This window comes from Salvelinus namaycush, chromosome 12 (genome assembly GCF_016432855.1).
Source record: "Salvelinus namaycush isolate Seneca chromosome 12, SaNama_1.0, whole genome shotgun sequence".
NCBI lineage: Eukaryota > Metazoa > Chordata > Actinopteri > Salmoniformes > Salmonidae > Salvelinus > Salvelinus namaycush.
In genome coordinates this window covers 6,187,159-6,202,806 of record NC_052318.1, presented here as the reverse complement: position 1 = coordinate 6,202,806, position 15,648 = coordinate 6,187,159, and the positions used below count along the sequence as shown (strand labels likewise).

Genomic DNA, 15,648 nt, shown 5'->3' with positions numbered 1-15,648 from the left:
GCTTGCCATTGCATCACATACTGTATCCTCATTGTTCAACTTCTGCTTGACCAACAGCAGTAGTGTATTATTCATATGTATGCTGTTGAGGCAGGACAGTCATTATCACTCATCTTTCTAGGTTCTAAACTCAACCTGGTATCATGGCTCTGGATAGATACAGGAAGCTTATAGCTATATCCCAGTACTGTCTGGATAGATACAGGAAGCTATGTCCCAGTACTGTCTGGATAGATACAGGAAGCTATGTCCCAGTACTGTCTGGATAGATACAGGAAGCGTATAGCTATGTCCCAGTACTGTCTGGATAGATACAGGAAGCGTATAGCTATGTCCCAGTACTGTCTGGATAGATACAGGAAGCTTATAGCTATATCCCAGTACTGTCTGGATAGATACAGGAAGCTATGTCCCAGTACTGTCTGGATAGATACAGGAAGCGTATAGCTATGTCCCAGTACTGTCTGGATAGATACAGGAAGCGTATAGCTATGTCCCAGTACTGTCTGGATAGATACAGGAAGCTTATAGCTATGTCCCAGTACTGTCTGGATAGATACAGGAAGCGTATAGCTATGTCCCAGTACTGTCTGGATAGATACAGGAAGCTTATAGCTATGTCCCAGTACTGTCTGGATAGATACAGGAAGCGTATAGCTATGTCCCAGTACTGTCTGGATAGATACAGGAAGCTTATAGCTATGTCCCAGTACTGTCTGGATAGATACAGGAAGCTTATAGCTATGTCCCAGTACTGTCTGGATAGATACAGGAAGCGTATAGCTATATCCCAGTACTGTCTGGATAGATACAGGAAGCTTATAGCTATGTCCCAGTACTGTCTGGATAGATACAGGAAGCTATGTCCCAGTACTGTCTGGATAGATACAGGAAGCTTATAGCTATGTCCCAGTACTGTCTGGATAGATACAGGAAGCTATGTCCCAGTACTGTCTGGATAGTTACAGGAAGCTTATAGATATATCCCAGTACTGTCTGGATAGATACACTGGGCTTATAGCTATGTCCCAGTACTGTCTGGATAGTTACAGGAAGCTTATAGCTATGTCCCAGTACTGTCTGGATAGATACAGGAAGCTATGTCCCAGTACTGTCTGGATAGATACAGGAAGCTATGTCCCAGTACTGTCTGGATAGATACAGGAAGCTATGTCCCAGTACTGTCTGGATAGATACAGGAAGCTTATAGCTACATCCCAGTACTGTCTGGATAGATACAGGAAGCTTATAGCTATGTCCCAGTACTGTCTGGATAGATACAGGAAGCTATATCCCAGTACTGTTTGGATAGATACAGGAAGCTTATAGCTATATCCCAGTACTGTCTGCATAGATACACTAGGCTTATAGCTATATCCCAGTACTGTAGATGCATGGTCGTATTTCCCAGAGGAAGTGGGCTGGAACAGAACCCAACAGTGGAAGTGGACTGGAGCAGAACCCAACAGAGGAAGTGGGCTGGAACAGAACCCAACAGAGGGAGTGGGCTGGAACAGAACCCAACAGAGGAAGTGGACTTGAACAGAACCCAACAGTGGAAGTGGACTGGAACAGAACCCAACAGAGAAAGTGCGCTGGAACAGAACCCAACAGTGGAAGTGGGCTGGAACAGAACCCAATAGTGGAAGTGGACTGGAACAGAACCCAACAGAGGAAGTGGACTTGAACAGAACCCAACAGTGGAAGTGGACTGGAACAGAACCCAACAGAGAAAGTGCGCTGGAACAGAACCCAACAGTGGAAGTGGGCTGGAACAGAACCCAATAGAGGAAGTGGACTGGAACAGAACCCAACAGAGAAAGTGCGCTGGAACAGAACCCAACAGAGGAAGTGGACTGGAACAGAACCCAACAGAGGAAGTGGACTGGAATAGGACCCAACAGTGGAAGTGGGCTGGAACAGAACCCAACAGTGGAAGTGGACTGGAACAGAACCCAACAGAGGAAGTGGACTGGAATAGGACCCAACAGTGGAAGTGGGCTGGAACAGAACCCAACAGTGGAAGTGGGCTGGAACAGAACCCAACAGAGGAAGTGGGCTGGAACAGAACCCAACAGAGTCTCAGACCAGTCTGGGTCATCCTTCCAAAGGTTCCAGATTATGACATAGTTTAGCTGCTTTAGCCTGCCAATGTTTTCCTCCTCCCCATTGAGGCAGCTAACTATCTTGAGTTGCAGAGTCTTCCTAGCAACGTGACGACAGCAGCATCCAAAGAGGAGACAGAAGCTTGGTTGGTGCTGCTGCCAGTTCCTGAGGGGCACCCCTGATGCTGGCGAGGCCTCTCTAACCAGATGGCATGAGAGGGACAGTGGCACAGCGGCCAAAGTAACCAGCGAGCCACCTGGAGTGTGTGTGTGTGTGTGTGTGTGTGTGTGTGTGTGTGTGTGTGTGTGTGTGTGTGTGTGTGTGTGTGTGTGTGTGTGTGTGTGTGTGTGTGTGTGTGTGCACGTGTGCGCCTTATAATGTAATTATTTATTCTAAAACACTGAAGTAGAAGAGCTGTGACCTGTCAAATGGTTTACTACAGCGATACTATTGTCAGGGACAAGAATTCAATAAGAGATAAGCCCATTTAGAATGCATAAGAACCAGTCCAGAACCAGTCATAGCAGATTAATGTAATAGCTGATATGATTTAGCTTCCTACTGTTCTAGTCATTGCCTGATTCCCTCAGTCAGTTTCTCTTCTGTCTTAACATGAAGTGCTTTGTAACACTAAAACTAGTGGATAGACACTTTTTTTTCACCTTTATTTAACTAGGCAAGTCAGTTAAGAACAAATTCTTATTTACAATGACGGCCTAGGAACAGTGGGTTAACTGCCTTGTTCAGGGGCAGAACGACAGATTTTTACCTTGTCAGCTCGGGGATTCGTTTTTGCAATCTTCCGGTTACTAGTCCAACGCTCTAACCACCTGCCTTACATTGCACTCCACGAGGAGCCTGCGTGGCAGGCTGACTACCTGTTACGCGAGGGCAGCAAGAAGTCAAGGTAAGTTGCTAGCTAGCATTAAACTTATCTTATAAAAAACAATCAATCTTAACATAATCACTAGTTAACTACACATGGTTGATGATATTACTAGTTTATCTAGCGTGTCCTGCGTTGCATACAATCGATGCGCCTACTTCGACAAACGGTGATGATTTAACAAAAGCGCATTTGCGAAAAAAAGCACTGTCGTTGCACCAATGTACCTAACCATAAACATCAATGCCTTTCTTTATAATCATTACACAAGTATATATTTTTTAACCTGCATATTTAGTTAATATTGCCTGCTAACATGAATTTCTTATAATTAGGGAAATTGTGTCACTTCTCTTGCGTTCCGTGCAAGCAGTCAGGGTATATGCAGCAGTTTGGGCCGCCTGGCTCATTGCGAACTGTGTGAAGTCCATTTATTCCTAACAAAGGCCGTAATTAATTTGCCAGAATTGTACATAATTATGACATAACATTGAAGATTGTACAATGTAACAGCAATATTTAGACTTAGGGATGCCACCCGTTAGATAAAATACGGAACGGTTCCGTATTTCACTGAAAGAATAAACGTTTTGTTTTCAAAATGATAGTTTCCGGATTCTACCATTTTAATGACCAAAGGCTCGTATTTCTGTGTGTTATAATTAAGTCTATGATTTGATAGAGCAGTCTGACTGAGCGGTGGTAGGCAGCAGCAGGCTCGTAAGCATTCATTCAAACAGCACTTTCGTGCGTTTGCCAGCAGCTATTGCGCTGTTTATGACTTCAAGCCCATCAACTCCCGAGATTAGGCTGGTGTAACCGATGTGAAGTGGCTAGCTAGTTAGCGGGGTGCGCGCTAATAGCGTTTCAATCGTCACTCGCTCTGAGACTTGGAGTACTTGTTCCCCTTGCTCTGCATAGGTAACGCTGCTTCGAGGGTGGCTGTTGTCGATGTGTTCCTGGTTCGAGCCCAGGTAGGAGCGAGGAGAGGGACGGAAGCGGTATTGGTATCGGTATCGGTATCGGCGTTGAAAAATCATAATCGGTCGACCTCTAGTTTACAGTATGTCCCCGTGTGTTTGCAGCAGCAGCCCAGGCTTAGCTCTAACATGTAGCAGTGTTCACTATTCTCCTGTCTGACCTTGAGATGGCATGATGGAGACAATCACTGCGCTATCTGACCTTGAGATGGCATGATGGAGACAATCACTGAGCTATCTGACCTTGAGATGGCATGATGGAGACAATCACTGCGCTATCTGACCTTGAGATGGCATGATGGAGACAATCACTGCGCTATCTGACCTTGAGATGGCATGATGGAGACAATCACTGAGCTATCTGACCTTGAGATGGCATGATGGAGACAATCACTGAGCTATCTGACCTTGAGATGGCATGATGGAGACAATCACTGAGCTATCTGACCTTGAGATGGCATGATGGAGACAATCACTGCGCTATCTGACCTTGAGATGGCATGATGGAGACAATCACTGCGCTATCTGACCTTGAGATGGCATGATGGAGACAATCACTGAGCTATCTGACCTTGAGATGGCATGATGGAGACAATCACTGCGCTATCTGACCTTGAGATGGCATGATGGAGACAATCACTGAGCTGTCTGACCTTGAGATGGCATGATGGAGACAATCACTGAGCTATCTGACCTTGAGATGGCATGATGGAGACAATCACTGAGCTGCCAGATCCAGTCTGACCGCTGTCGTCTGACGCCTCACCTGTCACTGACATAAAAAATACCCATAAACCCTGGCGGTGGGCCACCCTTGACATGTCTGAGTCCCTGCTGATTACACCATCATGGTGAGGTGACAAGGACGCCAGGCGCTGCTCTGCTCTCCTCTGTCATAGTCTCCCCCCTCCTCTACCCTCTCCGCTCAGGGCTTGTCAACATAGTCAGACCTCACAGCTCTGTCTAATCCTGACATCTACTGTACTCAGCAGATCACACTGGTTGTTTACCCAGGATCAAATCACTTTTATTTGACAATGTAAGGAATTACCGATTAGTGTTTTTATGATTGATTGATTGATTGATTGATTCAGTTGATTGAAATAATCATAAGGACCATTGCCATGTCAATGAAGTCCTCAGCTGTTATGTTGAGTTAACAGTGAGAGAGAACAGAGGAGAAGCTGTTATGTTGAGTTAACAGTGAGAGAGAACAGAGGAGAAGCTGTTATGTTGAGTTAACAGAGAGAGAACAGAGGAGAAGCTGTTATGTTGAGTTAACAGAGAGAGAACAGAGGAGAAGCTGTTATGTTGAGTTAACAGTGAGAGAGAACAGAGGAGAAGCTGTTATGTTGAGTTAACAGAGAGAGAACAGAGGAGAAGCTGTTATGTTGAGTTAACAGTGAGAGAGAACAGAGGAGAAGCTGTTATGTTGAGTTAACAGAGAGAGAACAGAGGAGAAGCTGTTATGTTGAGTTAACAGTGAGAGAGAACAGAGGAGAAGCTGTTATGTTGAGTTAACAGTGAGAGAGAACAGAGGAGAAGCTGTTATGTTGAGTTAACAGTGAGAACAGAGGAGAAGCTGTTGTCTTCAGCTGATGGAGGGAAGAACATCACACCACAGAGTTTGTGAGAGTATTAGTCATTGTCATCGAGACCAAAGCATTTCCACCCCAATGCAAATATTCACCAACAAAAGACAGTGTATTGTGTTCCTAGTGGATTGTGGGATGTGGGAAGTTATTGGAGTGAAGCTGTATAATGCATATTCCAGCAGGTGCATGGCTCCTGTCACAGAATGATTTACATCTCTCATTTTCCTCACACACACACACACACACACACACACACACACACACACACACACACACACACACACACACACACACACACACACACACACACACACACACACACACACACACACACACACACACACACACACACACTCAGAGAGCTTGGGTGTCGTTCCTTGGTGATAAACAGTGCCATCAGAGAGACAGATGAATGGAGGGTAAGGGGGAGCTGTCACTCAGTGAGTGGAGCTGTGGCTGAGGAAGTTAACTGGATGTCTGTCTCATGCATCTCTTCCTTCCCAGGTGTCGTGGTGAGATCGCGTGTGTCAGTGACGCCAGTCAGGGCTTTGTTCTCTGTGATGGATAAACAGCTGGGTTTGACTCCCTCTCCTCTCTTCTCCGCTGGTTACAGGGTGATGTGGACTGACGTCACTGGGAGGCAGAAGCCTGTGACTACAGATTTGATCAGGTGTTTTAGTAGCCGACAGAGATGGCCGCCTCGCTTCGCGTTCCTAGGAAGTTCCAGTATTTCGTTTTTTTAATGTGTTATTTCTTACATTGTTACCCCAGGTAATCTTAGGTTTTATTACATACAGTCGGGAGGAACTACTGGATATAAGAGCAACGTCAACTCACCATCATTACGACCAGGAATACGACTTTCCCTAAGCAGATCCTCTGGTTGGCCTAACACCCAGGACAATGGATCGGATCCCAGCCGGCGACCCAAAACAACGACGCCTTAGAAGGGGCAGACGAAGCTGTCTTCTGGTCAGGCTCCGGAGACGGGCACATCGCGCATCACTCCCGAGCATACTACTCGCCAATGTCCAGTCCCTTGACAACAAGGTAGACGAAATCCGAGCAAGGGTAGCATTTCAGAGAGACACCCGAGACTGTAACGTTCTTTGTTTCACGGAAACATGGCTCACTCGAGACACGCTATCTGAATCGGTACAGCCACCTGGTTTCTTCACGCATCGCGCCGACAGAAACAAGCATCTCTTTGGTAAGAAGAAGGGCGGGGGTGTATGCCTTATGATTAACGAGACGTGGTGTGATCATAACAACATACAGGAACTCAAGTCCCTTTGTTCACCTGACTTAGAATTCCTCACAATCAAATGCCGACCGCATTATCTACCAAGATAATTTTCTTCGATCATAATCACAGTCGTGTATATTCCCCCCCAAGCAGACACATCGACGGCCCTGAAAGAACTTCATTGGACTCTATGTAAACTGGAAACCACATATCCTGAGACTGCATTTATTGTAGCTGGGGATTTAAAAAAGGCTAATCTGAAAACAAGACTCCCCAAATTCTATCAGCATATCGATTGTGCTACCAGGGCTGGCAAAACCCTAGACCACTGTTATTCTAACTTCCGCGACGCATATAAGACCCTCCCCCGCCCTCTCTTCGGAAAAGCTGACCACGACTCCATTTTGTTGCTCCCAGCCTATAGACAGAAACTAAAACAGGAAGCACCCGCGCTCAGGTCTGTTCAACGCTGGTCTGACCAATCGGATTCCACGCTTCAAGATTGCTTCGATCATGTGGACTGGGATATGTTCCGCATTGCGTCGAACAACAACATTGACGAATACGCTGATTCGGTGTGCTAGTCTATTAACATGTGCATCGGTGATGTTGTACCCACAGCGTCTATTAAAACATTCCCCAACCAGAAACCGTGGATTGATGGCAGCATTCGCGCAAAACTGAACGTGCGAACCACTGTTTTTAATCAGGGCAAGGTGACCGGAAACATGACCGAATACAAACAGTGTAGCTATTCCCTCCGCAAGGCAATCAAACAAGCTAAGCGTCAGAATAGAGACAAATATTCGTATTCATTCCTTTACACTGTGTGTATAAGGTAGTTGTTGTGAAATTGTTAGGTTATATTACTTGTTAGATATTACTGCATGGTCGGAACTAGAAGCACAAGCATTTCGCTACACTTGCATTAACACCTGCTAACCGAGTGTATGTGACAAATAAAATTTGATTTTAAGTGCGTGTTGTTGATGACGACAACAGTCGAGGTGATCATAGAGCATCGTTTCCTCTTTTATAACGTGTCATCCACTGTTCCATCACACTGGGGTTTTATTTGATTTATTTTACCTTTATTTAACTAGGCAAGTCAGTTAAGAACAAAGTCTTATTTTACAATGACGGCCTACCGGGGAACAGAGGGTTAACTGCCTTGTTCAGGGGCAGAACGACAGCTTTTTACCTTGTCAGCTCGGGGATTCAATCCAGCAACCTTTCGGCTACTAGTCCACCGCTCTAACCACTAGGCTACATACCGCCCCAAACATGTTAATGTTAAGTCTCTGCTCTTGTTTAAGTGAGGGAGGGGTATTACTGTAGTAGTTACAGACAAAGCCTTTGGCTGTCAGCTTCAATCTAGGGTCATCTTCTCAGACACTAATCTCCCAGGCAGAACACACTCACACCCATGCCAGGACAATTAGCAGCACATTTTAGAGCTATTAGAGCTGATTTCCCTGTGAGGCCAGTGGCGCTCACTAGTGTGGTTCTACTGTAGCAGGGCCCAGTAGTATCAGATGGTAACTGTGATGCTGTAGCAGGGCCCAGTAGTATCAGATGGTAACTGTGATGCTGTAGCAGGGCCCAGTAGTATCAGATGGTAACTGTGATGCTGTAGCAGGGCCCAGTAGTATCAGATGGTAACTGTGATGCTGTAGCAGGGCCCAGTAGTATCAGATGGTAACTGTGATGCTGTAGCAGGGCCCAGTAGTATCAGATGGTAACTGTGATGCTGTAGCAGGGCCCAGTAGTATCAGATGGTAACTGTGATGCTGTAGCAGGGCCCAGCAGTATCAGATGGTAACTGTGATGCTGTAGCAGGGCCCAGTAGTATCAGATGGTAACTGTGATGCTGTAGCAGGGCCCAGTAGTATCAGATGGTAACTGTGATGCTGTAGGGTTAATGTGACTGATCCTGTTGTAGTGGATTAGAGCTATAACAGAGATATCAATAACTCACAGAAAATACAGCATATTGGATTAAAGTTTATGGCATCAGGACATATTTCTGTTTGTTTTTCTCCTAACATTTAGGCCTGCTGTACACAACACATCATCCTTTTGAGAGATTAACCATTTTATCTCCTCGTATATTAAGAGTGACATTGTTCCAGTAATGTCCATTGAGGGAGGGAGGGGCTTTGAGACTATAAATCTAAAGTCTCCTCTAATAAGGATTTAGACAGCTCCACACAGGGGATGAGAGACTGTAATCCTGCTATGCCCCCTCCCTACCCCTCTGTGTGCGTGTGTCGCACGCCTCGTCACCAAGCAGCATGGGAGGAGATTACACACGTCCTCCCCATCCACACTCTCCTTTTCTCCCCTCTCCTCTCCTTTTCTCCCCACTCCTCCCGTTTCCTCTCCTCCTCTCCCCTTTCCTCTCCCCACTCTATTCCCCTCTCCTCTCCCCACTCTCCTCCCCTTTCCTCTCCTCCCCTCTCCTCTTCTCTCCCCACTCTCCTCTCCTCCTCTTTCCTCTCCTCTCCTCCCCTCTCCTCTCCTCTCCCCACTCTCCTCTCCTCCTCTTTCCTCTCCTCTCCCCACTCTCCTCTCCTCTCCCCACTGTCCTCTCCTCCCCTCCCCTCCACTCTCCTCTCCTCTCCCCACTGTCCTTGCCTATCTTCTCCTCTCATCATGCAGTCTGGGAGTCAGGCTCCCATGGGCTCCACCACACCGCCTCACTGTTCAAACCTAAACAACCCTCACAAACACACCAGCTCAGACAAATGGTTATTCTCATGACTCATGGAAGGTGTTATGAATGCCTATTGCCTACGTCAAGTGCAGTATTACCAAATAAATAACCCATCCGAACAAGAGATCAGAAACACAGTGTTGAGTTGAGTGATCAGGCTACTGATGAATGATGGCCAGCTCCGTGGCTGTTTGTTCCTCTCTGTGGTGAAGGAATGTAGCCTTTGAGTGCGCTATTTAGTGGGCCGTTGTCTGGTGATCAGTTCATTTTCCCACTCTTCAGACCCTTTTGGTCTTTTGTTTGCTTTGCTTCTTGGTACAGTATGTCACAGATACTGCTGGGACTGCCGTAGCTGTTCTGTTCTATATCACGCCCTGCTGTGAATATATTCAGCTGGACAACTTCAGACCCTGGGCTTAACATCGTCCCTCTTAGCGTTGCCTTCTCCTCCAAAGCGCTGACACTGGAAAAGACACTTTGTAATGAATTTGATCAGAAATCCCACTTGATCTCTTGAGAGTTGGTGGCTTTCCAAGAACCCTGGGTAATGTGTGACTATCAAGCCCAGTCTAAGCCAATATATTATCTCCAGTAAGTATCTGGCTGTCCGTCTGTTTGCCTGTCTGCCTGCCTGTCTGTCTAGCTGTCCGTCTGTTTGTCTGTCTGCCTGCCTGTCTGTCTGGCTGTCTGTCTGGCTGTCCGTCTGTTTGCCTGTCTGCCTGCCTGTCTGTCAGGCTGTCCGTCTGTCTGCCTGTCTGGCTGTCCGTCTGTTTGTCTGTATGCCTGCCTGTCTGGCTGTCCGTCTGTCTGTCTGCCTGTCTGTCTACCTGTCTGGTTTTCCGTCTGCCTGGCTGTCCATCTGTCTGTCTGTCTCACTGAGACATCAAGGTAGTCAGCAGGTAGGTCAGCCACCGGTCACCACAGCTCCACAGCACAATATGTTTTCTACTTCTCATCCTATTTTAGTTCCATTTTCAGCCCTCTGTTAATGGAAGCCCTCGTGAACAGTAATCCTCCCAGAGTCTAGTTAGAGAAAGATAAAACAAGCGCAGACAGACTTTGTTTCAAATGACTGTATTTCTGCTAGTTTCAGAAGTGAAGCTGGAGCTGAGGACGACCTCCTAATAGAGGTGATGCTGGCTGGACATATGAACGATGGGTTTTGGTCCGGCCAGCGGCTCTTTTAATCCCTTTGGACTATTTTAGTTGTTTAGAAAATTGTTTACTGTAAACAACTAAAATAGTCCAAAGGGATTAATAGAGCCGCTGGCCGGAACAAAACCCATCGTTCATATGTCCAGCCAGCATGAATTTCTCACAGCATAAGAATCTGACTGATACTGTTGTGGGAATATCCAGGTTGTGGTCAACCATGTGGCATAATTGAACATTTGACCTACACACATTGTACATATTTCCATCTCTGGCATGCTGTAGGACTAGGCAGATGTAATCCTAACATGCTATAGTTTATCATATCAGGAAATTCATATCAGACACATCAATTTTCTATTTGATTCGTGGCTCCTTTCACCCTACCTCAAGCCTGTGATGAGCTTGATAGTATTGCATGCTGTGTTAATGTCTCCCCAGGCTGTGTTAATGTCTCCCCAGGCTGTGTTAATGTCTCCCCAGGCTGTGTTAATGTCTCCCCAGGCTGTGTTGTTGTCACCCACAGTCATAGGCCTATGCTCTGGGTTACATTCTTCTTTCTTCATCACTGGGTATTATGTCATCATGGCTTTGAGACCAATCCTGCTCAGTCAAACGCGGTCATTGTGCCATCAATGTTCAATACAAGGAGCAGCCGAGCAGGAAACAAATGAATATCAAATCAAACTTTATTTGTCACGTGCGACGGATACAACAGGTGTAGACCTTACAGTGAAATGCTTACTTACCAATAGTGCACTAACCAATAGTGCAATAGTGCAAAAAAGGTATTAGGTGAACAATATGTAAGTAAAGAAATAAAAACAACAGTAAAAAGACAGAATAAGAATTGAAGAGATGCCCAGTTGGGACAAACTAGAGTAAATCAGAATATCACATACAGTGAGATAGCTGTTGATGTCAAAGGTCAAATTCGAACCTTTGACATCCACAGCTATCTTATTAAATGTGGTTTTGTTACTTTCCGCTAACGTGGCATTGTTCTGTGGTTTAGGATGTGGACAGAAACACCTGCAATCTTGTTGGGGAGTTTCATTGGGTTCATCCAATATTTAATATGATAGATTGTGGTCAGCTATACATAATCCCTTGCAGACTTTTCCTGCTTAACCGGCAAACTCGAAGGGCTCTACGCAATCTGGATCCCTGAAGAGTTACAGAGTTACGCGATAGAAAGTCAAACGTAATTTCCAATTGAGCCGACATACTGTATGCAGCATTTTACAGTGAATGCAGTCTCCACTAACGCAGGAACATTGCCTTTAAATTTCAACCACGCTGTAATGCTGAATTTACGCGATATGGATTGAATAGCGCCCTAAGATATGAATGGACAGATGTCTCAACGCAATGAGTTATAGGTGTTGTCAAGGGCAAGGAAGTATCATATGAGACCTCAGTCATAACCTGCACCTCTGTTCTCCTCCTCAGCTCCCTACCCCTGTTCTCCTCCTCAGCCCCCTACCCCTGTTCTCCTCCTCAGCTCCCTACCCCTGTTCTCCTCCTCAGCTCCCTACCCCTGTTCTCCTCCTCAGCTCCCTACCCCTGTTCTCCTCCTCAGCTCCCTACCCCTGTTCTCCTCCTCAGCCCCCTACCCCTGTTCTCCTCCTCATCCCCCTACCCCTGTTCTCCTCCTCATCCCCCTACCCCTGTTCTCCTCCTCAGCCCCCTACCCCTGTTCTCCTCCTCAGCTCCTTACCCCTGTTCTCCTCCTCAGCTCCCTACCCCTGTTCTCCTCCTCAGCCCCCTACACCTGTTCTCCTCCTCAGCCCCTTACCTCTGTTCTCCTCCTCAGCTCCCTACCCCTGTTCTCCTCCTCAGCTCCCTACACCTGTTCTCCTCCTCAGCTCCCTACCCCTGTTCTCCTCCTCAGCCCCTTACCTCTGTTCTCCTCCTCAGCTCCCTACCCCTGTTCTCCTCCTCAACTCCCTACCCCTGTTCTCCTCCTCAGCCCCCTACCCCTGTTCTCCTCCTCATCTCCCTACCCCTGTTCTCCTCCTCAGCCTTCCACCCCTGTTCTCCTCCTCAGCTCCCTACCCCTGTTCTCCTCCTCAGCCCCCTACCCCTGTTCTCCTCCTCAGCCCCCTACCCCTGTTCTCCTCCTCAGCTCCCTACCCCTGTTCTCCTCCTCAGCCCCCTACCCCTGTTCTCCTCCTCAGCCCCCTACCCCTGTTCTCCTCCTCAGCTCCCTACACCTGTTCTCCTCCTCAGCTCCCTACACCTGTTCTCCTCCTCAGCCTTCCACCCCTGTTCTCCTCCTCAGCCCCCTACCCCTGTTCTCCTCCTCAGCCCCCTACCCCTGTTCTCCTCCTCAGCTCCCTACACCTGTTCTCCTCCTCAGCCTTCCACCCCTGTTCTCCTCCTCAGCCCCCTACACCTGTTCTCTTCCTCAGCTCCCTACACCTGTTCTCCTCCTCAGCTCCCTACCCCTGTTCTCCTCCTCAGCTCCCTACACCTGTTCTCCTCCTCAGCTCCCTACCCCTGTTCTCCTCCTCAGCTCCCTACACCTGTTCTCCTCCTCAGCTCCCTACACCTGTTCTCCTCCTCAGCTCCCTACCCCTGTTCTCTTCCTCAGCTCCCTACACCTGTTCTCCTCCTCAGCTCCCTACACCTGTTCTCCTCCTCAGCTCCCTACACCTGTTCTCCTCCTCAGCTCCCTACCCCTGTTCTCCTCCTCAGCCTTCCACCCCTGTTCTCCTCCTCAGCTCCCTACCCCTGTTCTCCTCCTCAGCTCCCTACCCCTGTTCTCCTCCTCATCCCCCTACCCCTGTTCTCCTCCTCAGCTCCCTACACCTGTTCTCCTCCTCAGCCTTCCACCCCTGTTCTCTTCCTAATAGCCCTCCTGGTTATCTGCTGCAGACAGGAATGTGTGGTTTGCAGCTGCAACACTGCCGGCTGCATGTTAATTGCATTGGCAGGTCTGAAAGATGTCCCTGTCTGTGATTTAGGGCCACGCTGACAACCATTCTGCAACTCTTTATCTGGCTCTCTCAAAAGGTGCAGGTTCTTAATGGCAGCTTTGGTTAGTGGCTTCATCTTAAAGAGGTTGTGTGTCTGTACAGTACGTCTAAAATACATATTTTCCAGATGTTGAAAATACGTATTTTACAGACGTTGAAAATGTGTATTTTCCGGATGTTGAAGGCTCAAACCAATGTCCGCGGATGTGGAAATCAATGCCGGTCCGCACTACAGTGTTGCCTGAAATTGAATTTTATGAATGCCCAGCTATATGGTAAGCATACTGTTTGTACAACACCCCAAAAAAGACATCCAAATGACATTGGCTTGTGCTTACTGGGGTGTAGGCCCACCACTTGTAAAACGTGCCGTTGCATTGGTTTATTAGTCCTGATTCCTGTAATGAATCAATGTGGCTATTTAAACACTGAATATCAGCTACCCAACTGTATCAGGAGTTATCGTGAGCCTATTTGCAATGTGTTTACACAGTGGGAAATGCAGAAGTATTTTATTTTTCCCTATGATCAGCTTGTCAAAAGTGAGGGATATGTCGTGGCAGAATCAGATTTAGCTAAGTAACATAGATAGATAAGATGTTATTTTCATCATATGCTTGTGAGATACTTGTCATTAGAATGGGGCCAAAGAGGGGAGAGGTCAGGCTTGTCTTCATATGTCAATGTATATGTTAAACCATGTGGTGCTATGTAGAATATCAGAAGGGGAGGAGGACAGAGTGGAACGTTGTTTTCTAATGGGAATGTGTCTGTAACTATTCCTAAACCATGTGACGAGATGGCGTTATTAATGGGGAACCAGTTAGTTATCTCATACAATGTCTGTACGCCAGTCAGTCACTCCCTACTTTTCTCATAGTGGGAAGGAGTTTGGCAGTGTTTGGAACCATTGTATTTCCCCTCTGAGGTTGCCCTTATCTTGACCTAGTATTTGACCTAAGAGGCTCACTGTCTGATTTTGAGTTTGTCCAGGTTTGGGAATATCTAGAAATGACAATTGATATATGCCATTGGATGAGGTAATGTTTTGGTAGACAGTGAAGTATCAAGCATGAGATTGAAACCTTGTCTTGGGAGATCAAACTGAACGATGATTTATAGCTGATGCTGTCTAGCGATAGGATACTCCTCTTTTGGGTAAAGGATTCTTTGTAAGTTGAGAGGGGTGTATCTTGGCTATAAATGAAACTAAGAATTGTTTTGTAAGCACTCTCAGAGAATTCATTTATAGACACTGAATTGATAATGAGAGTCATTAAAGGGCTTTGGTGAAGCTTGTATATATATTAAAGATGGAATATATAATTTAACTCTGACTTGTGTGTGGTTGACTCTCTCTCTCTCTCTCTCTCTTTATTGAGTAATACAGGAAATTACCACGACAGATACAAACTTGAAACCACTGATCATGACAATGGGATGAAACTCCTGGACAACAGTTGTGATTGTCCATTTCATATTGTCCATTTTACTTTGACCAGTCCAGTTTTTAGGATATGTTGTTTGTTAACATAACTGCGCATTTTTGATTCGATTGAGCGCCATTAAGATTAGGCTATTTGATCGAAGAAACCTGCATGATGTAAAAAGTGTCCGTCTCATTACATTGTCATCCATTTTATCTCCAACCTGTAGGCTACAGAAAAGGCCACATACTATTTCTGCCATATCCTATATGTGCTACAGGATTTATGTTAGGTAAAAAATAAATACGAAACGTTGGTGGAGCTGCAGCAATGAGTTTCTCCAACATCACCCTGGAGAATAAAAATATTTCCCGCCCCTGCCTTTGACAAAGTAGGCACTGCTTATCACAGGGTGTCAACACTCACCTAACAAGCCTTATGCCACTGGTTGAGAGAAATTGTTATTGTTTTGGGGAAGAATTATGTGAGGTTGTATGTGTTGTTGTTGGAGTTGAGTCTTGGTCAGTTTAGGTCAAAACGTTTTGCCCTCGTCAATCTG

General features: G+C 46.4%; 1 protein-coding gene across 1 annotated transcript in view; it reads left to right on the top strand.

Annotated features, from left to right (window-relative positions):
* Positions 1-1,390: 1,390 nt before the first annotated feature.
* Positions 1,391-15,648, top strand: part of LOC120056753 (actin-binding LIM protein 3-like) — a 112,881-nt gene continuing 98,623 nt past the window's right edge. Inside the window, exons 1-2 of the mRNA XM_039004961.1 lie at positions 1,391-1,619; positions 12,134-13,471. Of these exons, the coding sequence (XP_038860889.1) occupies positions 1,391-1,619; positions 12,134-13,471 (1,567 nt within the window). The remainder of the gene's footprint in view (positions 1,620-12,133; positions 13,472-15,648) is intronic.